The following is a 26,788-nucleotide window of genomic DNA, read 5'->3' on the forward strand; positions in this document are numbered from 1 at the left end:
TAATCAATTCAATTGACTCGAACCATGTTACATGTAAATGGTACCCTTATAATATACATTTGATCATCAGAGGTTACTATTCATACCTGTAAATGGTAAACATATATCATACTATGGTGGTGGTAATAATAAATAAGATACAAACCAATACTTACAGTTTGGAATTTATTCCTCAATATTACATACATTTATTACATTTCTGGTACACAACCATAAATCACCGAGTCATTTGCTTTACACATTGTTTTCTTGCATAACAAATTCTTTCTGTTATTGCACTGTTCAGCGTTTGCTCACTTGGTGCAGCATGGTCGTTTTTTCGACACCATATCACAACGTAATCTGAAATATGAATATATATACATGTATATATATATATATATATATATATACTTGCTTTCGATGACATGGAATTCTCGCTACGCTGTCACGCGCTATATATGTATATAAATAGATAGATAGATATAAGAGAAATATCACAAAGCCGATTGAGTATACTCGAATATTTTCTTTACTTCAAGACTATAATGACGTATACGTAATACATACATAAATAATATTACAATCTATATTGAAAGTACGGCACAAGAGGGGAAGGGGGGGGGGGGGGGGTGACATTACTTTTTAGCAGGTATTACATATTTATGCATATCATGGTCTCTCTACATCATATAGCATGAATTGATCAAAAATACAATTACATGAGAATACAAAGACATATATCCATAACGTATCTTAAGTTTATATAGGACTGAACTTTTCCCCTAACGCTCATTCTTACGTGATTTACTAAGCTTATGATACTCACTTTTGAGGGCCTGAGTCCTAACTTTATCGAGGACTGGTTTTTCCTTGTCTTTGGTATTTCCAATACCTTGTCCTCGAGAGGCAGCAAGTTCTTCTAAGTTAAACAGCTCTGCGAGCAACTTATAACAGAGAGTAAAACCCGGCTTACTGCTCTTTTTTGCTGCGGACACCGCTTTCCTTAAGCCATCCTTGGACACCATGACATCCGAATCATCGAGAAGTTTTGCCTGCAATTAGTTCTGTGATGTTATTATATGACTTTATAAAGCAAACAGAACTGAAAATGAGTTAGTCTTATCAAAGTTAAGAATGTATACTTATTTTTAACGTACCATTTGCGGGGTGCCTTCTGATGGACGATTTGCCGCATGTCCTTTGCCTGATATTATACTGTCATTCATGTTGACCTGAGAAGAAAGATCGAGGTTCTTATAATTATTCTAACTATCTAAATATTGGTTCTAACGTATGTGAAAATGTGAAATTTGCTAAACAATATTTCAAGTTGTTGAAATACCAAGTGCAAACTAATTGTAATTACATAGTAATTGTATCAAATTTCATAAAGTAAGTAATAGGCACTTTGATTTTCACTGACAATAATTTTTGCATCAACTTATAGGTTACACACCATCTGTGGGGCGGAGTCCTGCGGAAGAGTATATAAATGTTCTTCAGTTTCGTTGCTGATGTGCTGGTCAATACAGAGAGGTCGTCGTGGCTTGTTTACCTGGAAGTCTGTGTTATCCTGTGATTGTGCAAAGGACTAAATTATTGTATATGTGGAGAGAGAGAGAGAGAGAGAGAGAGAGAGAGAGATAAGTGATAGATTCATCGTTTTATCCGACAACTGAATTGTAAAAAAAAACATCTTATAGACTTCTTTTAAATACCAATGACTCAAAATTACATTGTAATTATTTAATACTTAATTTGAATATTTTGTTTTCTCGTTCTTGGCACAATACTTTCAATAACTAACCGGTTGTCCGTCTGTAAATGCTTCGACTAATTTTGTTAGGTAACACTGTACATCTGGTCGCATTAGTCCGCGTAGTACATCTAATACCTCCGGACTTGGAGCTAAAAGACATGTGAATTAATGTATACAATGACATGATATAAGAAACCATATTAATGACTGGAAAACGTTTATCTATAATTTATGGTATATTTTATCATGTTTATATATATTTTAAACATATCAATTATATTTGAAGTAACACATGAAGTAAGCACATAAGATGAGAAACAAATCATACCTGGGAGTGTCCTATTACTTGAAGCTTGTGAAGTATGTGGTGGCTGAACATTGTGATGGTCAGTTACCGGTATGACATTGTCCATTGCAGACGTACACATTGACCATGTCGTGGACAACGCTGTCATTCCCAAAGGAGATGATGGCCTGCTTGTGGTAAAATGTGCTGATGGATTTGGTTCAAATCCAGGTAGTCGGGTGGGGGGCGTGTCGTACTTTGAACCATATTTATGACATGGCAGAGGTTTGGTGGTGTTTTTTTGCAAAGGTGTGTAATGTAGGTGTTGTGTATCATAAGGCGAGATAAAAGTGTGGCCTATTTGTGTCGACCTCTGTGTGTCTGGATGTACGGGTGTTTAAGGTGAGATGTGTCTGGATGTACAGGTGTTAGGTGAGATGTGTCTGGATGTACGGGTGTTAGGTGAGATGTGTCTGGATGTACGGGTGTTAGGTGAGATGTGTCTGGATGTACGGGTGTTAGGTGAGGTGTGTTTGTACTGCCTTGGTACTGTGTGTTTGGGTGCGCGGGTGTTGATGTTAAGTTAGGTGTGTCTGTCCTGCCATGGTACTGTGTGTTTGGGTGCGTGGGTGTTGATGTTAAGGTAGGTGTGTCTGTCCTGCCATGGTACTGTGTGTTTGGGTGCGTGGGTGTTGATGTTAAGGTAGGTGTGTCTGTCCTGCCATGGTACTGTGTGTTTGGGTGCGTGGGTGTTGATGTTAAGGTAGGTGTGTCTGTCCTGCCATGGTACTGTGTGTTTGGGTGCGTGGGTGTTGATGTTAAGGTAGGTGTGTCTGTCCTGCCATGGTACTGTGTGTTTGGGTGCGCGGGTGTTGATGTTAAGTTAGGTGTGTCTGTCCTGCCATGGTACTGTGTGTTTGGATGCGCGGGTGTTGATGTTAAGGTAGGTGTGTCTGTCCTAGCATGAGAGTGTTCATCATCACTACCACTTTCCTCAAACTGAGCTGCTAAGATAATTTTATTTATCTCAGTTTCAGTGGTGGTCTTTTTTGATGTCACCTTCTCCTTACTGATCTTTCTCTTTTTGGGACTGGTGCACTCATCTTGTCTTTTGCTTTCTTTTACTTTCTCCGTTTCTTTCCTCTTTCTCTTCCCTCCCATCGTTTTCTCCTCGTTGACCTCAAAGCGAAATAAACACTCTGGGGTTTCTTTGTCCCCGAGGTCTTTTTTTGCTTTTTTAATAAGTTTTACATACGCCTGGTTAGCGAATTCCCCCAGGGAATCTTCCTTATCTGAAATATAGTACGAACCCTTGTCTGTGATGTATCACAAAAAAAATGTATGAATTGTTAATATTTACAAAAAATATACTTGAGGGGGGGGGGGGGGGGGGGGGGGGGGGTGCAGATCCCATTTGGATTCGCCTATTTTGTTAATTTTTCAAAATTGTTTGGTGCCGATATTGTTGTAATGTTGTACAGGTTGACAATGTGCATTTCCTGTTGGATATTTTATCACAAAACATAATTGACTACTGTTGATGATAACAGTTATATTATTGAAGCTCTCCTAAATTATTTGTCTGAAGAACAAATTATATATATGGTAGTTAATTTGTTTACTTCACTGTTGTAAATGTTTTCATATGTGTATTTTTAAAAATGTTTATTCTAATCGCAATTTACAATCAAGAGATTATAATAAATGTCTCGAAGAATATCTGTACCAGAAACGTTTGCTTTACGAAATGTGAGTCAATATACAGAGAATTGGATGTAGTCACGTGACCAAGTTTTGAATGTTCCTAGAAAAGGCTAAATAAACCTTACTAAAAAGGTATTCTACAACATAAATTGTAAGTAAACATGAACAGAAAGAAATCTAATATATATGTATATCTATTGATATATATATATGTGTGTGTGTGTTTGTTATGTTTACCCATACAGTGGTCACAAAGTTTTAAACAAAGAATATCACATTACCTCCGACTTTCACTATTGTCCCATGGTACAAGACTTTGGGCGCGTTTCCTTTCATTTTCCACAGCATTTCCACCTTTTCTCTTGGCAAAAAGTTTCCAAGAAGCTTTAAATCGCGATCATTCCTTCCTACGACACTTAGGCTACTATCTTCTTTGAAATATATGCAAGCAAACATTTTTTAAAACTTGGTTTACAATTTGCAACGTTTCTCGTATATCGCGCGCTCTGGTGATGGCAACTTGACCGATCAACTGATAAGAGTAGCTGCGAAGGCTGGACGCTGTGAGGGACAACACGGGGATTTTGAAGTAATTCCATACTGGAAGTTATTTCTCACTTAATTGTATATTAAAGAACCAATGAATGCAACGCATATATACCATACTATCTGCAACAAACCCCTGTTTTACCCTAAATTAAGCATCATTACATACGTATATTCAAAGCAAGATGGGCAAGCGAAGAGGACCTTACAAAAAACGAAAAACAGAATTAAATTGCGAGGATTATGAATTTAAAGGGGAAACTATTGATGCATGTTTGCATTTGCAACTTCAAGGAGATGTTGCAGACCAAGGAGATATTCAAGGAGATGTGCAGAATCAACAAAGAATTGAAAATGATGGCATTGAAGCCTGTGAATTAGAACAGGAATGTGCTAATATATCAAGGAATGAGGCTCACCCACAGGTGGATAATCATAATTTTAGTTAGGCAACTGGAGATAATAATGATTTAATAACCATAATCGTAATTATGTGTGTTATGACAATATGGTATATGTATGTAATTATAGTAGACATGCTCAAAAATGTAATTGTCATCTTTATAATATTCAATTTTTGTATGGGTGGTTTAATGAAGTGCAGCATACAATATTTCTTTAACATTTTAGGCAACTGGAGATAATAATGATTTTCCAAGCAAGGAGAATGTGGATGAAGAATACGATTTCAAGTATGAGGAGGTACTAAATGTTCTCGCGAAAACAACTGATGATAATGAAGACCAAGTGATTGAAGAAACATTAGATGAAATGAGATGTGATGATGACCTGCAGTTACATGACAGTATGGAGTATCAATGTTTTCAAGATGATGATTTGGACGTTGAATTGAATGAGGATAATTTTCAAAATGCCTTTGAAGCTGTTGGAAGTGAAGATGAGGATATGCAGCCCCTCTATCCAGGATCGAGAGTAACTACGGGAGCGTTTATGTTACTCTTATCCCTGTTTACAATGAAACACAGTATAGTCGGGGACGGTATTATGCAACTCCTTAATTTAATTTCCTTGGCATTGCCGCAGGGACATAACTTGTGTACCAGCCTGCATTCATATCGGGCTTTTTTTCGCAAATTGCGTAACCCTATAGTATATCACCATTACTGTCCATTTTGCTTAGGATTTATTGAAAACAAAAACATAAATAAATGTCCGTACAGTGGATGTGAAAAGTGCCTAATTTTAACTTCCAATACACCGTATTTTTTAGAAATGCCGATTGAAGAACAAATTAAGAACTTTTTTTCTCAGAGAGGTTTCTACCGTAATTTACAAGGCCGATTTAATCGTAATAGCGATACGTACAAAGACATTTATGATGGAACATTATACAAATCTTATATGGAAAATAATGGAATATTGAATTCGCCAAATAATATATCATTTACTTTCAACACTGACGGAGCTCCCGTTTTCAAGAGCTCTAAAGTTGCGATATGGCCTCTGTTTTTAGTTATCAATGAGCTACCTTATCACCTTCGAATGATGAAAGAAAACATGATTTTAGCCGGTTTGTGGTTCGGAAATCACAAACCATCGATGGGAACCTTTTTGCATCCATTTTTAAATGCTTTTAGGAGACTTAGAAAGGGTATTGAGTGTAACGTACCCTGCATTGGATCTGTGACAAGTAAATCTGTACTATTATGTGGAACAGCTGATCTGCCAGCTAGATCTTTACTATGCAATTCTGTTCAGTTTAATGGTTCCTTTTCGTGTTGGAAATGCCTGCAGCCAGGAGAAACTGCAGCTAGAGGAAAGGGCCATTGTCATGTCTTCCCCTACATTCATGAAAATCCTAAAGGACCCGAAAGAACAAAAGAAAGCGTCATTCGCGACGCAAGAGAAGCTATGGAAAATTTGGAAAACGGACGGTCTAGATATGCAGTTAATGGAATTAAAGGACCTTCATGGCTTGCATTTTTCCCCGAATTCAATATATCGAAGGGAATAGCCATAGATTATATGCATGGTGTTCTTTTGGGAGTACAAAAACTACTTTTGCGATTGTGGTTTGCACCTGAATTTAAACAACATAATTTTAGTGTATACAACCATATAGAAGAAGCTGACGTACGTTTGAAAAATCTCCATCCTACCTTGGAAATAACAAGAATGCCTAGGACAATTCAAAATGACTTGAAATATTGGAAAGCATCCGAATTCAGATCTTTCCTCCTCTATTTTGGTCTTCCAGTACTTCACGGAATTTTGGATAAACAAAGATTTCGACATTTTTCCCTACTGTCCAATGCTATTCACTTGTTTTTATATTGCGGATCGACCGATGCCATGATAAATCAAGGTGAAGAAATGATGTTTGAATTTTGCTCAAAGTTTGAGATATTATATGATGTATCTTTTATGACATTGAATTTGCACCAACTTGTTCATCTGGCAGACAGTGTGAGGTGTTTAGGGCCTTTGTATACACACTCGTGTTTTTCATTCGAGGACAAAAATGGATTCATATTAAAATTGATCAGGGGGACTCAAAGTATTGACAATCAAATTACTACAGGTGTCTCTTTTGTGCAAAAAATTCCAGAATTAAAACAGAAATGCTTGTCATCAGAACAAAAAGACGTAGACCGATTATGCAAGTCAATTGAATCACCGCATACTTTGAAGAGAGGAATATTAATTTCAGATGATACATTTGTATTAGGAGCACTCAAAGACAAAGTGTTATCCAATGAGGAATTCGACTGTCTGTGGGAGTATTTAGGCTATTGCCCTGTTCAAAACCATGTGAAATACTTCATTCGCCTTGATGTGAAAGGGAATACTGTGTATGGACTAGATTATGGACGCATGATTAAACGGGACAATTCGACAATAATATCTAGCCAAGACGGGGAATTATACTTCGGAAAAGTGCGTTTTTTTGTAATATTAGACTTAGACCGGATAGGAGATACTACGCTCGCTTTGACCGAGCGTCTACAGTCTCCACGATTTTCGCCAGAAATTAATATCTTGTCTGTTAAAGTAACAAACGAGATAAAGTTTGTCAACATCAAAAACATTCAAGAAGGTTGCATGTATTTATCTGTCGCTGGCACAAATAGACAATACGTGTGCAGATTTCCAAATAAACTAGAATCAGATTGATTATGCATACTAATTGAAAGTACATATTATGTACATGTTATTAACATGTGGACATCCATGGAACTATGGTAAATAAATGGGAATTTTGAAAGACAATTCAAATTGTATGATATGTTTTAATGTATAAAATGTCTAAGTCCCACATTTCTGATTCACGATAATTTCGAAGTTCCAAATTCCGGCTCACGAAAATTCTAAGTTATAAATTCCGTGTCGCATGAAGATTTCCGTCTGTAAAAATAATCTAAGTGTTGATTTTACGTGTGAAGATAGATAACGATGCAGTTTACTGTCGGTTTCCGGGCGGAATTTCTTATTTTTCTGGCCGTAAAATTGGGGTAGTTACGGGCAGAATTTTATTCCTCCCCAATTACAACCAGAAAATAGGCATTCCTTCTACTTTACTGTCTATTCCCGGGCGAATTACGGGCGGATTACGTCTCAAAGTTTCGTACGGGTAAATTTACCTTTTCATATAACCTACAGTAACAATGTAAAATACTAATACTAATAGGTGTGGAATAAATCAGTAGAGATCATACTTAATACAAAATATAGCCTTCTGATGAGGTCAATCCCTAGAAATATATAGACCTTATAGAGAAAGCATATCGACAAAGCACAAAGTGCAAGTTCGATCTATATATATCCCGTACGAAATTATTAGACGGATCCCGTCTGAATTTCAGGCGGAAAGTACATGGAATCCATCTAAGTCCTCCTAACCTTAGGTGGATATTAGACGGACATAAAATTCCGTCTAAGAAAAGGCGGAATACGCTTCAGCCTTGAGGCGGATTCCGCCTCTTCCTTTAAGCGTATTTCATGATTAAGCAGGAAAAAAAAAATTAGAAAATTTCAGTCTGGTCACTTAGATGGAATTTGGACTTAGATCTTTCGGTAAGGCGAAATTTTGAACTTAGTCAATTTTTGTTGATTCTCAAATCTTCACAAATTTAAAAAACTGACCTTTGCTGATATTAACAAAGCATACCCTGGTATTCAATGAACATGCTTATTAAACCTCAAGTTATATGACCAAAGTTGTTAAGTACCACGTAAATTGTAAAAAATAAAAACAAGATTTATCTGATTATTTCTTGGAATTTTTTTTATTATTTTTGGAATGTTGTTTTCCACTAACATTATCAGAATGCTATAAGGCCAAGGGGCATCAGTCTATGTACATTTATTCAACAGAAGAAGAAAGAATCACTGCTTGCAATCATTTTAGGAATATGCAAGAATAAGTTTATAATGTCTAATGCATCATTAACACACAGAATAAAACCATCAGTGAGAAAAATAATGCTATAACAAGCATATAATTTAAACATCATCTTATGTAATGCATGCACTCTGATCTACACATAGTTCTGGACCATTTTAGTCAGACTCTAACCTGTTTGGAAACTTACACATGAATGAGGTCTGCCCTCCAGGAAAAGAAACAAGCAAACAGCTTGACAATATATCATTTATATTTACAACTTCAACATCATTTGTTTTAATAACTGATAACATATTTGAATTTTCATTGTAATTTCTGCATAGCAACTTCTTTATGAATACAAGAGGTTTTGTTATACCTGCAGTGTTGTCTTCCAACAAAATAAAAAAGATAACTTCTCCAAAGCTAATCCCACTCATTCCATTGTAACAAATTGCTGAATTGTTCCTTTTGATCATTCTGGAATATTCAGTGCCATAAATTATATATGATTCATATTCTACTCTGTTAAAACTTCTAAATGTATCACACACATGATCATATTTCAAGAAATTTTGGAGTGCAGCAGTCTCAACATTGGTCAATACTCTACTGTACGGGGCACCTAGAATGTATATCCCACTCCCTAGTTTCTGACCCCTCTTAAGCAAAGATGGCTCTTCAATAGTTTTGCATAATTCATCAACTTCCGAATTTTCTAAGACACATTTCTGTTTTAATTCAGGTAGCTTTTGGATAAATGATATAGCAGTTATTATCTGAGTATCAATACTCTGACTTCCTCGGATCATTTTCAAAACAATCCCATTTTTACTTTCAAAAGAAAAGCAGCTGTGGGTATAGAGAGGGCCAAGATCCCTTACACAATCTGGTAAATGAAGCAGTTGATGGACATTTAGTCTTAAAAAACATCTGTCATATAACTCTTCTAAACACCTACAAAACTCAAACAAAAGCATTTCAGCTCTATCTAAATCTTTTTCATTTGACCCAAATTTCAGAAGTATGTGCATAGAGTCCACCAACAAAAGAAAGTGAAAAAATCGCTGCATGTCTAAAATTCCATGCAGAACTGGAGCACCAAAAAATAATAAAAAAGATCTATATTCTGATGCTTTCCAATATTTCAAGTCTTTTTCTATAGATCGTGGTAATCTAGAAATATCAAGAGTAGGTCTAATACTCTGAAGCCTGGTATCTACTTCACAAACACTGTCATAAATATTATATGCTTTCCCTTTGTGCTTCTCACTAAACCATAATTCTAACAACATCTTTTGCACCCCTAATAGGACACCATGCATGTAGTCAATGGCAATGCCAGATACAATGTTAAAATGGGGCACGAAGAAAAGCCATGATGGTCCCTTTATACCTTTTACTGGCTTTCCCATTACAACCTGTTGGTCTTGTACTGCTGTCCTTGCATTTTCCAACACATTTTCCTTTGTTCGTACTGGTCCTTTGGGTTCTTCACTTTGAAACGGAAAAATCCTTGCATGGCCTCGCCCAACAGATGCTGTCTCTCCTTCTTGCTCACATTTCCAACAGGAGAATGCTCCATTGTATTGTACGTGGTTACAAAGTAAACTTCTGGCTGGGAGATCAGCTGTTCCACATAATAAGAGACCTCTACACAGAAATTGGCCTCTTTCAGGTGATATACATTTGATTCCTTCATTCATCTTCTGTAGCGATTTTAAAAATGGTTTTAAAAATGTCCCCATTGATGGTTTTTTGTTTCCATACCACAGGCTTGCCAATATCATGTTCTCTTTCTGCATCCGCTGCTTATATGGTAATTCGTTAATAACAAGATAAATCGGCCAAATAGATGTCTTGCTGCTTTTAAAAACAGGAGCTCCATCAGTATTGAAAGTAAATGATATGTTTTCTTGAAAACTTAAAATTCCGTGATTTTCACTTAATTGTTTGTACAGCTTCCCATCATAAATATCTTCATAGGTGTTATCACTGGATTTCCTTTTGAATCTATGTCCTAAACTCTCATAAAATCCTTTCTGAGCGAATAAATTTTTTATTTGATGTTCTAATGGCATTTCAATGAAATAAGAGGCATTTCTAACACTAAATTGAGCTTTACAAAATTCATAAGGACAGCTTTGCACTGTGGTGTTATCTATATATCCAACACAGTGATTACAGTAGTAGTGGCGAACAAGTGGATTCCTCAGATTCTTGAAAAATAACTTAAATTCATATAATGACGTACAAAGTTTATGACCATGTGGAAGGGCTAAGGCCAGAATCTTTAGAAGTTGTTCTGTTGCCTCTCCAATCAGATTATACTTCGTAGTAAATATGGCAAGCAACAGCATAAATGCACCTAATGTCACTGCAGCACCAGGATAGAGTGGATCTGAATCGACATCATTATCTTCTGCATCCCGATCTGTCGAGTGCTCTACCTCAGTTGGAATGTAAAGATCTGCTAATGAATCAAACTGTAAATCAAAATCTTCCTCAGCCAAAGTTTGTTCATCTTCCGTCAAATCTTTAAAGGATTCCGGCTCCGAATTGCAGTTGGTAATTAGTTCTTGTTCGTACGTTTGCACAAAGTTAAATTGGACTTTGTTTGTTTCCACAGAAGCTTCCTCCAGTGTTTGTGATGAAACCGAATCTTGATCTTGGTCAACCAAAGTCTGAAATTAAAAATAACTCGGTGAAAAAAAAAAAACTCACGAAATTTGGTTCTGAAACCTGTGAAGCGACGTTCCGTTCCTTAATTCCGAGAAAATTCGAATTGGGGCTATATGCTAGGTTTCTGAATTAACTATACGCGTAAAAAATAATTTAATCATTATAACACGATCATTTCACAAATTACCTAAAGTATATCCAGGAAAAAAAACAAAACATTTGCAGTTGTAATGGCATACGCATGGCATTGTTGATATTTATTCCATTGCATGTACAGATTTAAAAAAACCGGATGTTTCGATCAATTTCATTCATTAACCAATTCGCTCGGGGACGCATTCGGAATATTACACAGACCCACAATTTTCAACAAACTAGATGAATTAATACATCAAGTATTTAAGCTTTAATTTACGTTTTGAGATATTTTCATTAAGATTTTATTGATTAAAAAATATTTTTAAATTGCATACAGAATTCTTTAAAAAAAAAGGGGGGGGGGGAATGAAAACGGGGGGGGGGGGGGGGGGGGGGTATTATTCATACCTCCTCGATTTGGCTTTCATCCCGAGACTTGGGAACAGGCTGCTCACCACAGACAGAGGATTTTTCAGGCAAAGGAAAATCAATTTGGTTCATGTCCGAAAATTCGGTAGTATCGGTATCCAATTTCATTACCGTCTCGCTCATCAGCTCAGAATCCGATAAATCTTCATTCCCTTGAAAAGGCTCAAAACTGCAGCTTTGCTCTTGTAAAACGAACTTCTTGTATGGGCCTCGTTTCCCTTTTGCTTTGCGCTTTCCAGTTTTTTCAACGTCCATTTTTCAGTTGTCTTCAACTGTTCTCTATCAGTACTATTTTCAATATACATGTAACTGAGTAACTCAATACCAGGCAAAGATTCTGAGTTGGCCGATTAAGGCAACCAAGGGGTGTTATTGTGCTTACGATTTTTTTACGGGATACCCTTTTTAAAAATACTATCATGCTTTATATATTTTTTAAAAAGTGTGTGTGAGTATGTCATATGTATTGAAATTACAAATTGTTGATATAATTCCGTATTTACGTTTATTATCATGATTAATTGTGATACTTGTGACATAATCAGAACGTTCAAGTTTGCTTGCGCTGCATTTATAACCCCTGGGGTGCCCTTAGCCTGGTTCTCTGAAATCTGATCATGATGCCATGTGATGCTGACCACTGCTGACCACCAACTGTTTACGCGCTTGATAAATCTTTGTTCACAAAAAGCCACGGTAGACATTTTGATAACACGAAAGTTCGCTACACTCTTGATCACTTTGCCTTTATTAAACTTAATTCTAAAGATGTTCGGATGTGTTTTCTTCCACGAGGATAAAAGTTTGAGCGTTGTTGGAGAGAAGTCTAAACGGCTGGAGCTCTTGGGATCTTTTCAGGAGAGAGAAAAAGTTAACATGAAGTGGGGAAAAGACATTTTCTCGGGAGTTATTGTCCATGTGCATGGTAAGACTATCTACTTCTAATTAAAATGTTTTATCTTCTTTATTGCTAACATTCCAATATGATTACTTGTATTAACATGATTAAACTCTTTAAAAAATTCTGGGAGATGGTCGGAATATGCCAGTAATTAAAAAATGAATATTTTTCTGACAATTTTAAGCATAATGTTACACGTAATCGTTTGTATGTACAGAATCAGTATGATATTGATATTCAACTTCAGTAAACCTATTTTTACGCTCATGAACAAATTTAGTTAATTTTGATTTTAAAAAATGTTGTTCGGAACATTCTCCATTGTTGGCTATGAAAACGCCAGTCATTCCGATAGCAGAAAGCGCGCATTGCCGATTACAGTCCTTGGTGGAACTCTTTTGTGTAGGAAACTTGATAAGCCTTGTGTACATTACCGTTGTTGTCATCATGCATACACTTGGATATATATATTAATTAGTATGGATATTTACGTTCATCAAGCCGTTGTGATTTTCTTCGGCACACAAATGTAGGCAAATTATTTTATAATTTTTACTATTTTAAGTTTTAAGTGACTTTAAAGGAAAAGGAAATCTTAAGCACTTTGCTTAGTTAGTTTAATAAACCTTTACGTTTTTAATACCGGGTAACACGAGTTATATCTTTTATAGAGAATCAAGATCTACTTGATGCAGAGACTGTAAAGGCAGAGAAGAAAGTTCTGAGAGGGAAGAACTTGAGCTCTGAAGACAGTGTCGAACTACTTATCGCGCATTTCAAAAAAGCTGAGAATGAAAACCAGTCTGAGAAAAGAGACAGGAAACGGGAAAGGAATCAAACGGAAAGGGCCAAAGAAAGCCAAGAACAAGACAAAGAAATGAGCCCTAAAAAGAAGAGAAAAAATGTGGAAAATGAAGACAAAGATAATCAAATCGAAGGGAAAGATGAGGGAAGGAAAAACAACAATGAAGAAAAGAAAAACAATGCAAATGATGAAGCAAAGAAAAACAAAAACAAGCCTGATAAAAAGAACAAAGTAGAAGAAAAGAGTAAGAAGAAAACCATGGAAGTTGCAACACCAAAAATTAAAGAGAAACAGGAAAAGAAGGCTGAGAGTAGTGTACAGCTGCTAACTTCAAAAGAGATGCTTTCATCATCATCTTTGTGTGAACAGTTTGGGTTAGCAGCTGCAACACAAAATATTGACAATAGCAAGGATGACTTAACTCTGACATCAACCTGGGCCCTCTGCAACCCAGAGCTGGAAAGGTCATCTGTGATGTCAGCAACAGGTAATTATACAGAGAAATGTTGTACACACCCACATTGACATAGAACGAAATAGTTTTTGATATATTTCCTTGTTGAATAGTTCCATCTTTTTGTGCCATTCTATGTTTTTAATATATTTCCTTGTCGAATAGTTCCATCTTATGATGCCATCCAACCACCAAATGATGTAATTGAGGTATTTAGATTACTACTGAAACCACAAATACAACGCTACATGAGAAGTGTGATCACCCAGTTCCATGAGACCACATCCCAGGTAAAGCACTGTATTTTTAATCAATTTACAAAGCCATTTTAATTAAAACTCTATCTTCTTGTGGTTTTGGAATTAATTCATAATTTTTCCCTTAGATTGACAATACAATGACTGATACATGCATACCCACATATACAACAATGTCACCTGCCACATGGACACAAGACTCCAATTATACGCAACCAGCTCCCTGGACTCCACAAATTACAGAGCCATCGCTTCATCAGCAGATGCCAACACTGCAGATTTCCCCTCCACATTCAACACATTACATGCCACCTCGACAGATGCCACCTCAGATGCCACCACAGATCTCACCTCAGATTACACTGAAACAGATTCAACCGCAAATCACACTGGAACAGATGCCACCACAAATTTCACTGGAACAAAGTCCAATGCAACACATGCTTCCAAATCATGCAATTCCATCCCAACATGTGACACCACAAAAGATGAATACCGCACCACAACAGATGCCATCAAACCATGTAGACAGCCCAATTACACCAAGGAGGTCACCTAGGAAGCATGTATCTACTCCAGAGCTTTCTGATGGACAGGTAAGCGATGGTTACTATACCAGCAACTTTTAATTCTTAATAATATTTATCTTTATTTTAATAACTATATATATATAACATATATAAGAAATATTGAAATGAAACTTGCATATGCAGAAGAAATACATAGTCATCTAATGTACTGTTTTGAAGAACTCTTTTTTCCTTGTTCATCGATATTTATTGCAGAGATAAATCTCCTAAATTAATTTTCTGTATTACTTCTAGATGACGAGGCTCCTGTCAAACCATCCCTTGACAGTTAGGAGGGATGCACTGAGGAAAGCAAAAAGTGCAGCAAAAAAGGTTCATTCCTCAAAGATGGCCTTCACTTTGACTGCAAAACTCCTTCCTGCAGTTTTTTCATGTGAGGAGTTGGCCCTCAGTAGAGGACAAGGTCTAAAATCAAAAGATGGAGACAAAAGACCTGTTCTTGATGTCACAAAGATGACAGTTTTAAAAGGTATTAAAATAAGTGCTGGTGTCACTGTGTCATGGTAACAGCAATTCTACTAAAGTGAAAGCAGAAAGATTTCGGAAGAAATATCTTAATACCAGATAAATTAATAGTTGATTGAGTTACACAAATATTTCAGAGCAAAGTGATACTAAATAATGATATATGATATAAATTCTTCTTTTTCAGAATACGTAGCAGTGTGGTGCGAGAAGAATGGTGGAAAACATGGGGAGAAGGAGGTCAATGATGCAGTAACGGAGCAGATTTCGTATGCCAGAAAAAAATTAAAGGGGAAGAAAAAACAAGACAGTTAAGACAGACAAGTCGATAGCTGAGTGGCTTCAAATTTGTAAATTTGAGTGATTATGAAGTTATTATTTGATTGTTAGTTGTACAACCTCCTTATCTGAAAACCTCTATATTTAAATTGTATTAAATTCAAGACTTAATTTTATTAAATTAATTTTTTTTAATTAAATGTAATTGTTTCATAGCAACAATGAGTTTACTTGTCTATATCCTTGTTATATTGAAAGACGGATTCATTTGCATATTCCGCTTAATGTACGCCTAAGCTTTATGCCATATTCCGTCTAAAATTTAGCAGGATTTTTAAGCGGAATCTTTAAGCGGAATCTTTAGGCGGGCTAATTTACATATTTCGCCTAAATTTCCGCTTAAATTCCAGCTGGACTCCATCTAATGTCCACTTGTATTTCGCCTAAGTTAACTATTCATAGTAATGCTGACTTCAGGCAAAATACGCCTTAGTTGTCCGCCTGAAATCCGCCTTTTCTCCGCCTGGAATATTTCGTACGGGATGCTTTCTCTAAGGTCCATATACATGTATCTAAGGATTGTGCCGAATCAAAAGGCTATAGTATATCTAGTCAATTTTTTATATCAGTTATTGAACAATAGCTTTAAAATACGTTTTGAACACTAAATAGTTTCTCGTACGAGACTTTGTTACGTCATACTATATTAATGACGTTTATAGCAGCTGAAGTATTGGTTTTATAGAAACATCCATTTTATGTTGATCATTGTAACGCCATTACTGTTGTTGTTGCATAGAGAATTGTTTTCAATTTTAGAAACACCAGGTTTATAAGCTTTTTTAGAAGCTTAAAAGTGAAATACCAAGATTTTATGAAGTTTTATTCTTGAACATGTGATCAAGTTTGAGCCAACCAGGTAACTCACCAGGGAATAATAGTGGGAAAAAAAATAAACCCCTTTATGAACAGCACAAAAACTTACTGTTGGCTGGATTTAATGTCCTGTAGAATAACTTTAGATATGCTCATCATTGAAGCATGCTCAGAGGCTCCAAGGTAGTTGGAGTAGACTTCACTATTACGGAATTTGAAAGGAACTCCTACAATAATTAATCATACCACAATAAGGATTTTTTTTTCTTTTTAGAAAAATAAATCTGGTCAAATTGATTGTACATGTACAATGTCATATTTAGCTATACATGTATATATGTATGTTGGTGTTGGAACTTTATACAGTTTAAGCAAAAAAAAAATGAACAGCTATTAAATTTAGATACATGTACCTGCTAGTTGCATTTGTGCACAATGCATTGGCAGCCATCTCCTACTGATATTTGTAGATGTGTCATCAATGAACAAATTCACAGGAATTGACAGTTTCGGAATGCGTTGATTCTGATACGAATTCAGAACCTCAGACTTCTCCTAAAATAAAAACTATTAGGGTTACTTAGTTGCTTTCATTAAACACAGTCTTTTTCTATACATTGTGTATATAAAACACAGTAAGAATAACAAAAAAAAAAATTTGTTTAATAGTGAAAATTTCCTCAACAAGAGGCCCATGGGCCACATCGCTCACCTGAGTCACCTTGGCTCATATTTAAAGATTTTTCCTATTCGTATGTAAAACTTTGATCCCCTATTGTCGCCTCATCTTACTCCAAGGGGTCATGATTTTAACAAACTTGAATCTGCACTATGTCAGAAAGCTTTCATGTAAGTTTGGTTATAATTGGCCCAGTGGTTATGGAGAAGAAGTCGAAAATGTAAAAAGTTTACAAACGGACGGACAGACAGACGACGGATAACAGGTGATCAGGAAAGCTCACCTGAGCTTTCAGCTCAGGTGAGCTAAAAACTGCAAATGGACCTTGTCTAAAAATTATAATCATGAATTGTAAATGGAATCATGATTTACATTTCACTTGAATGGTTTACAAAACCTTATGCCCAAGATCAAATTCCTTCTGACTACACTATTACACTGTACCTCATCTGATATTTCGACCAGTTTTCCTGATGTTGCCATTTCCATAATTTTTATGTGATCTGCTGAGTATGCAGACAAACTAGATAATGGAGCAGCACTGCATTTTGTTGTCTTCACCAAGCAGCTGTTGAAAGAAATCGACAAAAAATTATGGTTATGGTTATATGAACATAGATGTACTACAAATAGATGGGATACCAAAATACATTTTACCTATGAAGCTTGCATTTATATCAAACAAAATGACCATTAGCCTAGACTGTCATCTAAGTATTAATCATGTCAATTTTTCAGGCAATGACAACTTTGTTCACACCTTAACTGGAACACTGGTTTCACATGAATATTTTACGGTTGATGAGGACTCTAAAATCATGATCATATTCATGCATTTTGGCCTCAACAGAAGTTTATAGACTTAATGTCCAAATTTAGTTAAGAATCATATGTAAGGAAACTCATATGTAAATCATATGAGACATGTATGTGTACTTTAATTATGTAATATGCAGATGCTGGAAATCAAGTATTTCTATTCATTCTACGACAGTCGCGATGGCCTAGAGGTTAGAGCGTTCGCCTGCATGCGGAAGATCAGGGCTTGAATCCGAGATACAATCAACCAATCAATAGTTAAGCCAATATACACATTTCAAATTACAAGGGCATGAATTGGACACTACATTGTACCTTTGATTGTCTTCATTCCTTTCCTGTTTCAATATTTCTAAATCAGCCAGAATAAAATTTTCCTACAAGAGTAAAAATATGCAAAATAATAAAGTATATGCTGTATTCAGTAAAACTCTGATATAGCGAATTTCTGCAGACACTCTCTAAAAATTCGCTTTAAGCGTAATTTGCTATACGTTTATACCGAATTCATAATTAAAATATAACGAATTCGTTATAAAACTGATTTGTTCTACATGTATATCAGTTGCATAAGAAAACCTAATCTAAAAAATAAGCGAATTTTAACAATGTACCTCTTCACTCTCGTAAAATGATCTTATGATTCCAATAATATGGTCAGCTGTTGATTCCACAACATTACCCACATGAAAATGAGTATCACCAAATGTTGCCCAAGGGGATACGATTTCATGGAGGCGACTGCCGTCCCTTTGCTCACGTACAAGACCAGTTTTCCGTGGATACCTTAATGAGAATAATTTAGGGTTAAATTACAATTAAGTCAAACCTCCTTATCTTGAACTCAATCGGACCAAAATTAAACTTAGGAATATGCGAGGATTCAAGAAAACAAGGTAAAAAAAACATAACAGAAAAAGCGGTTGGTTTGCCAGTTCACGTTGACACATGCATCCCTGATATCAGTTAGTGTTTGAGATAACAAAGATCTGCATCAATTGTATATTACTGAAGTTCATAAAGTGGTGTGGCCTGTGACAGTTAAATAGACCTCAGTTATTCATGAACCACTTTCACTACATTTGGTTATACTATGGTTTTACCTTTTCATTCTCATTATAAATAAGTGTTCATATTTATACATACCTGGCAATGTTCTTTGATATTGAAGGATTGCTCAAGTGGAGTTTGGCAATTTCAGTTGGTTTCAGAATGTATAAAGGTAAACCATTGTCATCTTCTCCCTGATATTACAATAAATCTGATACAACTTTTTGGCAATGTAAATAAAATATCAGTATTATAAAACAAGAGGCCCATGGGCCACATCGCTCACCTGAGTCACCTTGGCCCATATCTGAAGACTTTCCATATATACCTTGGTCCCTATTATGGCCCAAACTACCCTTTGCAAACTTGAATCTACACTATGTCAGAAAACTTTCATGTAAATGTCAACTTCTTTGGCCCAATGGTTCTTTTAAAGCTTTTTTCTATATTTGTATGCAAAACTTTCACCCCCCCCCCCACTTGTGGCCCCATCCTACCCCCTGGGGACCATGATTTGAACAAACTTGAATCTGCATTATGTCAGGAAGCTTTCAGGTAAATTTCAGCTCTTCTGGCCCAGTGGTTCTTGAGAAGAAGATTTTTAAATGACCCCACCCTATTTTTGCATTTTTGTGATTATCTCCCCTTTGAAAGGGACATGGTCCTTCATTTGAACAAACTTGAAAGCCCTTCACCCAAGGATGCTTTTGGCCAAGTTAGTTTGAAATTGGCCCAGTGGTTCTGGAGAAGAAGTCGAAAATGTGAAAAGTTTACAGACAGACGGACAAGACAGACAGACGGACAGACAGACAGACGGACGCCGGACAAAATGTGATCAGAATAGCTCACTTGAACCTTCGGTTCAGGTGAGCTAAAAAATTGAAATGTTAAGTTAAGGGTTGGAAATATGGTTATATTTCCTGACACCTTTCCTATGTAGGAAATATTGGGTAGATAAAAGGTTTTTTTTTCAACATTGAAATACTGTGTAATATATCAGTTGAATAAAATCAATAGATATATATTTCATAATGAGAAAAAAAACAACCAAATGTTTTATACTCATAAACATTTTTTATAACTGCAATCTGTAAAAAAAAAAATCTGAATCTGTCCTCAGCTACTCTTAAAATAAATTCCATATCCAACAACAAAACACTGATTGGATCACCATGACTCCAAGTGTGATGAGTATGCATTTCAAGGGTAGATCCATGGGGGTGGGTGGAGGGGGAGGGGTCCAGACATCCGCTAAAGGGGGTCTTTAGCGGACCAAAAAATTAATTTATTCAATTTCAACGAGACTTTTAGTAAAAATGATATGAAAGGTGGATACTTATATGCAATTACATTATTCAAATTTATCAACACCATGTAGTATATCAGGATAAATGGGACGAAACACTGATACATGTGTATATATTTACGATATTTTATTTTCGTCAGATACAAGTATCATTTAAAAATTCTTAAAAAGTATATGTAATATAATTTTTTTTACCGCAGAGCTTCTGGGGGCCTATGCAGCCCCCCCCCCCCCCCTCCACCTAATTGCAAGTAACCTTTAAACCAGCTCTTTTTTATCATTGAAAATCGGATGTGAATATGTCCATAACAATGACTAGAATTTGGGAAACAGTAAATTTAATGTTAATATGTGCACAATCAAAAGGCGTAAATAGGGTGGGGGTGGAGATTGTGAAACACCTAAAAGATCAAGTGCTAGACCCCCCTCCCCCTTCACAAATTTCTGGGTCCGCCTTTGCATTTTTACTCATACCAAATGAATGATGAATCTTACCTTAGCTATCAAGCTGTTTACATCCAAGTCCCCAAATTTCATGTTTCTGATATGATTTAACGATGGTACATTGGGAACACCAACTTCTTTTAAAATGAACCACACATACTTTGCCACTTCCAAACTCTTTTAAAGAAAACAAAATGGAATTGACAGGAATGACATTTTTCAGATACTGTGGTTATACATTATTTTTACTGTTCAAAAACAAGTAGAGTTGGGGAATATCACTGATGCAAATTTCAGTATCAATATAAGAATTACTGACTTGGTCATGTATCAAAGCACATTACTAAAACAAATATTTAATTAATTCAAATGTCATATATTCATACCTCCCACACACACAAAAAAAATGCATTTTCAGAATTGATGATTAGGGAAATATTTGTGATCAGTTGTTCTAAACAAAGTATAATTCGATTCGATCTGTTTGTAATGAATGTGAAAATTCTAGTTTGTTTGTTTTTTTTAAATTTGGATTTTAATATAATTTACACATTTTACTTACAATGTGATGTGTTGTACTATGAAGCAATCCATATAAAAGAAGACTCAGCTTGTCTGGAAATGGATACCACTTGCTATCATTTGTTTGGTCCTCGTATGTTTGGCTCTCAGAGTCACTACTGAAGCCTTCATTCTAAAAACAAAGTGTCAATATTTTCCTATCCTTTGTAAACATGAAACTAAACGGTCTAAAATTTACACTCAACAACTTCTTGTAAATTAATAAAATTTCTAAATAATGATACAGAATATTCAAAGTACAATACCAATAGATCATAATCCTCTGTCTCCGAGACGGGTTCAGTCTCCCCATCGGTATCCGAATCGTCATCGTTAATCAACGTTGCGAAACTGTTTTCTAAAATTTCTGCGTCTCGTTGAAAAGAACACGAACTAAACTTCGTCGTATTGTCGAGATTTTCCTCCTTGTCACAACAGGTGTTCATCAGGCTTTTGAAGCTGTCATTTAATAGGTGTTTTCTTGTAAGATTGTGTCGATTTAAATGATTTATTTTGTCAAATGACACATCACAGACGTTGCAGCGAAAAGCCATCGCGCCAACTGTCAGTGTCAAAATCAATGTTCAGAAAACGCTTTCACACTGTTTGCATTACTTGCCATCGGTTCAAGCGCGAAGTTAACCAAGCATATTTTAGCACGCGCTAGCAGACGATCAAAACATAAAGGTTCGCAAAGATGGAGAGAGACTACTTGGCAGTAAGTATCGCTAAATTTGTTTATATTCAATACACTGACCCATATCTATGAATAAAATGTTTAGATTTTAATGCAATACAAGTATCTATGCGTGTTTACTCAATGTCTAAGGGCAGTAACTCGAACAAAGATGAGGAGTGGATCTAAGAACTGTCTGATATTTTGGTTTTATCATAAACAAACAGGAATCATAAATAAACAATTCATTAACTTTTAATTGACATTCAGTCATTAAGGTGCATATGGTATTTATTCACAGGACTCTCAAGATGACCTATTCGAAAACTCAGAAGTGGGGCCTCTCCCAAATCTCTCAGATTCTCCACAATTAGCTCGAGTAGTTCCTGAATCACCCCCTGCTCCTCCCACTGTTGACATCCCTCCACAGGATAAAATTATGGCAGTGTTGTCAGAAATTTGTAAGGAACTTAATTTCTTTCTTTTTTTAATTATTGTAATGATTAACTTATTCATAAGTATCAATTTATTCAAAAGTAATATATTATTTTTCAGTAAAAATTGTTTATGTATAAATATTAATGTTTTCTGGGGGGAATAAATAAATAAATAAGTGATTATAATATAATTGATGCTTGTTTGTTTGATACATATTTCTCCTAGAATTAGAATTGAAAGCACAGTTTGACCAAAATCAAAACCTTCATAAATAAGGAATATATTTAATGTTCTTTTAAGTGAAAGAACAGAAAAAGCTGACAGAGGAGGTTAACAAATTGAGAGGAGAGGTCCAAAGGATTAAGAACAAAGAAGCACTCTCAATGACCAAAGTGTCAGTAGAAGGGTCAACTATTGAGGTATGGTGTATTATCATTTGTAATGAAAGTCATATAAGATTAACAGTTAATATGATCCATTTTATATTCTAACAGAAAGTGAATTAAATTAATTAAAACCTATGATGAAAACTATTAATTTTAGTAAAAGCATTTATGAATCATTTATTTACAAAAGCCAATAACATTTTACTTACCTTATGCTAGTATAAATGCAGGCCAGTAATATATTTATAGCTCACCTGAACTGAAACCTCAAGTGAGCTTTTCTGATCAACCGTCCGTCCATCTGTCTAGCTTTCATGGCCCCTGGGGGTCGTATATGGGGTCACAATAGGAGATCAAAGTTTTATATTGAAATATATTGCAATTTTTTTTTAAAAGCTTCTTTTCAAGATCCACTGGACCAGAAAAGATGAAACTCAGATATGCAAGCTCTCTGAAGTAATTACGTAGTTTGAAAATTGTTCAAATCATGGTCCCTGGGGGTTGTATGGGGCCACATTAGGGACTTGTGATTTTTTACATCAAAATATATAGGAAAAAAACTTTATAAATCTTCAAATCAAGAACACTGATCCAGAACAGATGAAAGTCTTATGTGAAAAATTCTTGACATAGTGTAGCTAATTGTAAATTGATCAAATCATGGCCCCCGGAGGTAGGGTGCGGCCACAATAGGCAATTTAATTTTTAATTAGCAAAATACAGGGAGAATGTTTAAAACTTCTCTCCTCAAGAGCTGCAAAGCCATGAAAACTTATATTTATGTGAAAGCCTCCACAGCTGGCATAAATTCAATGAAGTTTGTTGAAATCTTGAACCCCAACGACAGGGTGGGGCCACAATAGATGATAAGAGTTTGACAATGGAATTTATTGGAAAGGGTTTTGAAAGCTAATTCTCAAGAATAGCAAAGCCATCATTTATCATATTTACATGGAAGCATTAATTGTCAGGAAGTGTAGATTCAATTGTGTTCAAATTATGGCCCAGTGGGTTTTAAGGTGGTGCCACAAAATGCAACAGTAAGCATTGTGGTTCATGGGCCTCTTATTTAAAGCCATCATATACCCGTTTTATTTTATATATGCTGTGAATTAATGAATTAATTGTATTTTCACAGAAGGAGTATATAAATTTCCTAAAAGCCAAATTCAGCGTATTTCTGTGGATCAATTTCCAAGATCAAGAAATACAGGTTTGTTAGTTGATATATTCTGATGAACAGTGAAAATTGTTAACTGGTTAAATACTTCAAAAGAGGTGCAAAAGTGTTCACCTTGCTAACAAAATTAAGAATGAGTACCTTAAATTGGGACATATTGTTTTTATTTCAAAAGTGAAAAGTACATTTTTTGCTGTAAGAGGCAACATTTCCAATTTCAATTATCAGTTCACCTGAGCCAAAGAGCTTTTCTGTTCGAAGGGTGTCTGGCATCCATCTGTCTGTTTGTCTGTTCGTCTGTAAACTTTTCACATTTTTCACTTCTTTTCAAGAACCACTGACCCATTTTTAACCAAACTTGCCAACAAGCATCCTTGTGTGAAGTGGATTTCAGTTTCTTCAAATGAAGGACCATGCACCCTCTTCCAAGGGTTGATTTTTGTTGAATTAAAGAAAATTGAATTGCATTTTTCATAACATCTACTCAAGAACCACCGGACCAGAAAAGATCAAACTTCTGTAAAAGCTTCAATACATTAGTGTAGATTCAAGTTGTTTAAATCATGATTCCCGGGGCTAAGGCAGGGTCACAATAGGCAAATAAAGTTTTATATAGGAATATAACGGAAAAATCTTTACAACTCTTCTTCTCAAGAAGTGCAAAGCCAAGATCATAGTGGTCATGTAACGTGTTCAAACATTTAATTTATACCTTTGATGTTTAAATAAATAAATCATTTAAGTATTATTTCACACTGAAACATTATTCGGATGTAAATGTGTGTTGATAAATGATGTAATCTATCATAATGCCCTTTATGGGATTTTGATGATGTGACCAACTCATATTTTTACATCCCAATAAAAGTTTTGAAATGATACCTTATTTCGCAATAAAATACTTCTAAGAACTGCATGCATGGTGCAACCAAACTGCATCAGCCAAATTTTACAAAGGTTAATGAAGCTATATTATATTGTTATGCCTGCACTGAGAGGCAAAGACATTGACAAATTAACCCCTGTATGTTGTTTTTATTTCAAAAACAGGTATGAATTTTCTAACTGTATGATAACATTTTTTAGGGAATGCTGAAGGACTTTACCAGTAAAGCAGGTTGGGCAGAAAGAAGTCATGTCCTGGGGGTTTTGTCGAGCTTTGGCTCGACAAAATTTACTTATTACAGGAACCAGACAACAGCAAAGGTAATTAAGAAACCATGTGTAGTAAAAGGTGATGTCTTGATTTATTGTAAATGTATTTCATTACAAATTAAGACATAAAACAGTGTTAAACGTTTTAATGTAAAGGAAACTTTTTTCAGTGGGGTGTACTATTAAATACACATAATTCATGGAAATAATTTGATATTTGATTAATTGTATATTATGTTATTTGAAATATCTAGTTAAAAGTATACATATGCTTGAAGTCATTATTCCTTTTTGTAGTTAATGGGCAACAAGGAGATTGATGTGGAGGGACTTTCTTTAAAGTCCCTCCACAACTACCTGTGGAAGTGTTTTTTGCCACCAGCAATTCCACTTGTGGACATAGAGAGGGAACGCTTGACCTTATTGCTGGTAATTAATTTCATGCAATATTGTTTGTTTTACCATTTTCAACCACATTAGTTATACAGTATTTTTCTAAATGCTCTATATATTAAGATAAAGATTTTGTTTATACCACATTTGCCTAGCAATAATTTATAGATTCATAAATTTGATATGTGAAAGAAATATTTAATTCTCTTTCTCTTGCCTGCATGGGAATCAAATTTTTGTCTCATGTAAATTCAGAAATTAAAGTAGACTTTAAAAATTCTAAACACTTTCATTTTAATTGCAATGAGACGTACTACATTGTACTACAATCTGAAGTTTATTTATTTAAAAAAAAAAAATAAGAAATGGAAATGGCATGCATTTACTCGTTGTCACATGTCGCGGTCAATATGTACCATCCTCTCCCATTCTGGAAAGAGCTATGAGCGAACTCCAGATTTTGGCTTGATACAATAGCATTTCCTTAGAAGGAAATCATTTCACTTTAGCATTGATTCACTTAAAGGCATGCATAATACCTGAAACAATACTTGTACATGTTTATTTCTAATTTCCATAGAGATCTTTCTGCGCATCACAGAAATTGTTCCGTAAAGGAGGAACAAGTGGCTTTGCTTTCTGGGCTGAATTCCATAAGTTTGTGGACACCGTCAACAAGGATGGTAGACTGGACAAGTGGGAGAAATTGGAGGAAAAGAAGGAGAGAAGAATTGAGAAATATTTATCATAACTTTTTAAATTAAGATTTTATAAATTCAAGTTATTGTTTATTGTATATTTGTGTATTTCTTCTTTAAAATCATGTGCAGTTATTGATTTACTTGTTACTTTTAAATATGATATGTTTTTATATGTGTATCAAAGGAACTGAAATTTAGCACAAAATATAAGTATCGACAAGTGCTAATCTTGCTTTGTCTTCTTTTCGGTGAAAATTTCACTTTTTATAAATGTGAATCTTTCATTCTGATTTCAAAAGTTATGTAAATATGCACTGTCAAATCTTTTATTTCTGTTCATCGTTGAAGCCGTTCCATATTTATAAGATTGAGATATTTTAGAGAATATTGAGTAATAATTTTTTTGTACTTTGCATTGGTATTTAATCAAGAAATAGTTGTAGAATGAATAGAAATACTTGATTTCCAGCATCTGCATATTACATATTAAAGTACACATACA

The 26,788-nt window shown here is 35.2% G+C and overlaps 5 protein-coding genes across 6 annotated transcripts in view; 2 read left to right on the plus strand and 3 right to left on the minus strand.

Moving 5' to 3' along the window:
- LOC130046513 (uncharacterized) overlaps positions 1-21,803 on the minus strand; it is a 29,261-nt gene extending 7,458 nt beyond the window's left edge. The window contains exons 1-17 of the mRNA XM_056166184.1: positions 21,624-21,803; positions 21,359-21,490; positions 20,848-20,973; positions 19,143-19,240; positions 18,611-18,782; positions 18,312-18,373; positions 17,622-17,745; positions 16,912-17,053; positions 16,608-16,725; positions 15,217-15,283; positions 10,935-11,306; positions 10,044-10,252; positions 9,002-9,102; positions 2,567-3,319; positions 1,790-1,890; positions 1,140-1,214; positions 809-1,034 (exon numbers count right to left, since the gene is read on the minus strand). Coding sequence (XP_056022159.1) covers positions 809-1,034; positions 1,140-1,214; positions 1,790-1,890; positions 2,567-3,319; positions 9,002-9,102; positions 10,044-10,252; positions 10,935-11,306; positions 15,217-15,283; positions 16,608-16,725; positions 16,912-17,053; positions 17,622-17,745; positions 18,312-18,373; positions 18,611-18,782; positions 19,143-19,240; positions 20,848-20,973; positions 21,359-21,490; positions 21,624-21,803 — 3,058 coding nt within the window. The remainder of the gene's footprint in view (positions 1-808; positions 1,035-1,139; positions 1,215-1,789; positions 1,891-2,566; positions 3,320-9,001; positions 9,103-10,043; positions 10,253-10,934; positions 11,307-15,216; positions 15,284-16,607; positions 16,726-16,911; positions 17,054-17,621; positions 17,746-18,311; positions 18,374-18,610; positions 18,783-19,142; positions 19,241-20,847; positions 20,974-21,358; positions 21,491-21,623) is intronic.
- LOC130055095 (uncharacterized) lies at positions 130-3,409 on the minus strand. Its single transcript, XM_056166489.1, has 6 exons — positions 2,070-3,409; positions 1,790-1,890; positions 1,439-1,555; positions 1,140-1,214; positions 809-1,034; positions 130-342 (listed from the first exon to the last, which is right to left on the minus strand). Exons 1-6 carry the CDS (start codon positions 2,194-2,196, stop codon positions 218-220), a joined length of 771 nt encoding a protein of 256 aa, XP_056022464.1. The 5' UTR covers positions 2,197-3,409; the 3' UTR covers positions 130-217.
- Positions 8,497-11,609, minus strand: LOC125680509 (uncharacterized). Of its 2 annotated transcripts, XM_048920177.2 has the most exons (3): positions 11,492-11,606; positions 10,019-11,306; positions 8,497-9,102 (listed from the first exon to the last, which is right to left on the minus strand). In XM_048920177.2, exons 2-3 carry the CDS (start codon positions 10,980-10,982, stop codon positions 9,098-9,100), a joined length of 969 nt encoding a protein of 322 aa, XP_048776134.1. In that variant the 5' UTR covers positions 10,983-11,306; positions 11,492-11,606; the 3' UTR covers positions 8,497-9,097. The 2 variants fall into 2 exon arrangements, with proteins under 2 accessions (XP_048776134.1, XP_048776133.2); XM_048920176.2 differs by having other exon boundaries at positions 8,497-11,306; positions 11,492-11,609.
- Positions 11,849-15,747, plus strand: LOC125667935 (uncharacterized). Its single transcript, XM_056166486.1, has 6 exons — positions 11,849-12,796; positions 13,444-14,064; positions 14,197-14,321; positions 14,417-14,884; positions 15,113-15,347; positions 15,531-15,747. The coding sequence occupies exons 1-6, from the start codon at positions 12,502-12,504 to the stop codon at positions 15,656-15,658; spliced, it is 1,872 nt and encodes a 623-aa protein (XP_056022461.1). The 5' UTR covers positions 11,849-12,501; the 3' UTR covers positions 15,659-15,747.
- On the plus strand, positions 21,752-26,513 carry LOC125666156 (uncharacterized). The gene is made up of 6 exons (XM_056166493.1): positions 21,752-22,494; positions 22,772-22,890; positions 23,996-24,070; positions 25,124-25,243; positions 25,490-25,621; positions 26,166-26,513. Exons 1-6 carry the CDS (start codon positions 22,473-22,475, stop codon positions 26,334-26,336), a joined length of 639 nt encoding a protein of 212 aa, XP_056022468.1. The 5' UTR covers positions 21,752-22,472; the 3' UTR covers positions 26,337-26,513.
- Positions 26,514-26,788: the final 275 nt, after the last annotated feature.

This window comes from Ostrea edulis, chromosome 5, assembly GCF_947568905.1.
Source record: "Ostrea edulis chromosome 5, xbOstEdul1.1, whole genome shotgun sequence".
NCBI lineage: Eukaryota > Metazoa > Mollusca > Bivalvia > Ostreida > Ostreidae > Ostrea > Ostrea edulis.

Coding starts and splice junctions, on each gene's coding strand:
- LOC130055095 (XM_056166489.1), bottom strand. CDS start 2,196: ATGACAGCGTTGTCCACGACATGGTCAATGTGTACGTCTGCAATGGAC. Junction 1,556..1,789: donor CATTTACAGACGGACAACCG/GTTAGTTATTGA, acceptor GCACAATCACAG/GATAACACAGACTTCCAGGT. Junction 343..808: donor TAGGACTCAGGCCCTCAAAA/GTGAGTATCATA, acceptor TTCATATTTCAG/ATTACGTTGTGATATGGTGT.
- LOC125680509 (XM_048920176.2), bottom strand. CDS start 10,982: ATGCTGTTGCTTGCCATATTTACTACGAAGTATAATCTGATTGGAGAG.
- LOC125667935 (XM_056166486.1), top strand. CDS start 12,502: ATGCTGACCACTGCTGACCACCAACTGTTTACGCGCTTGATAAATCTT. Junction 12,797..13,443: donor AGTTATTGTCCATGTGCATG/GTAAGACTATCT, acceptor TATCTTTTATAG/AGAATCAAGATCTACTTGAT. Junction 14,885..15,112: donor CAGAGCTTTCTGATGGACAG/GTAAGCGATGGT, acceptor TATTACTTCTAG/ATGACGAGGCTCCTGTCAAA.
- LOC125666156 (XM_056166493.1), top strand. CDS start 22,473: ATGGCAGTGTTGTCAGAAATTT. Junction 22,495..22,771: donor GGCAGTGTTGTCAGAAATTT/GTAAGGAACTTA, acceptor TGTTCTTTTAAG/TGAAAGAACAGAAAAAGCTG. Junction 22,891..23,995: donor TAGAAGGGTCAACTATTGAG/GTATGGTGTATT, acceptor GTATTTTCACAG/AAGGAGTATATAAATTTCCT.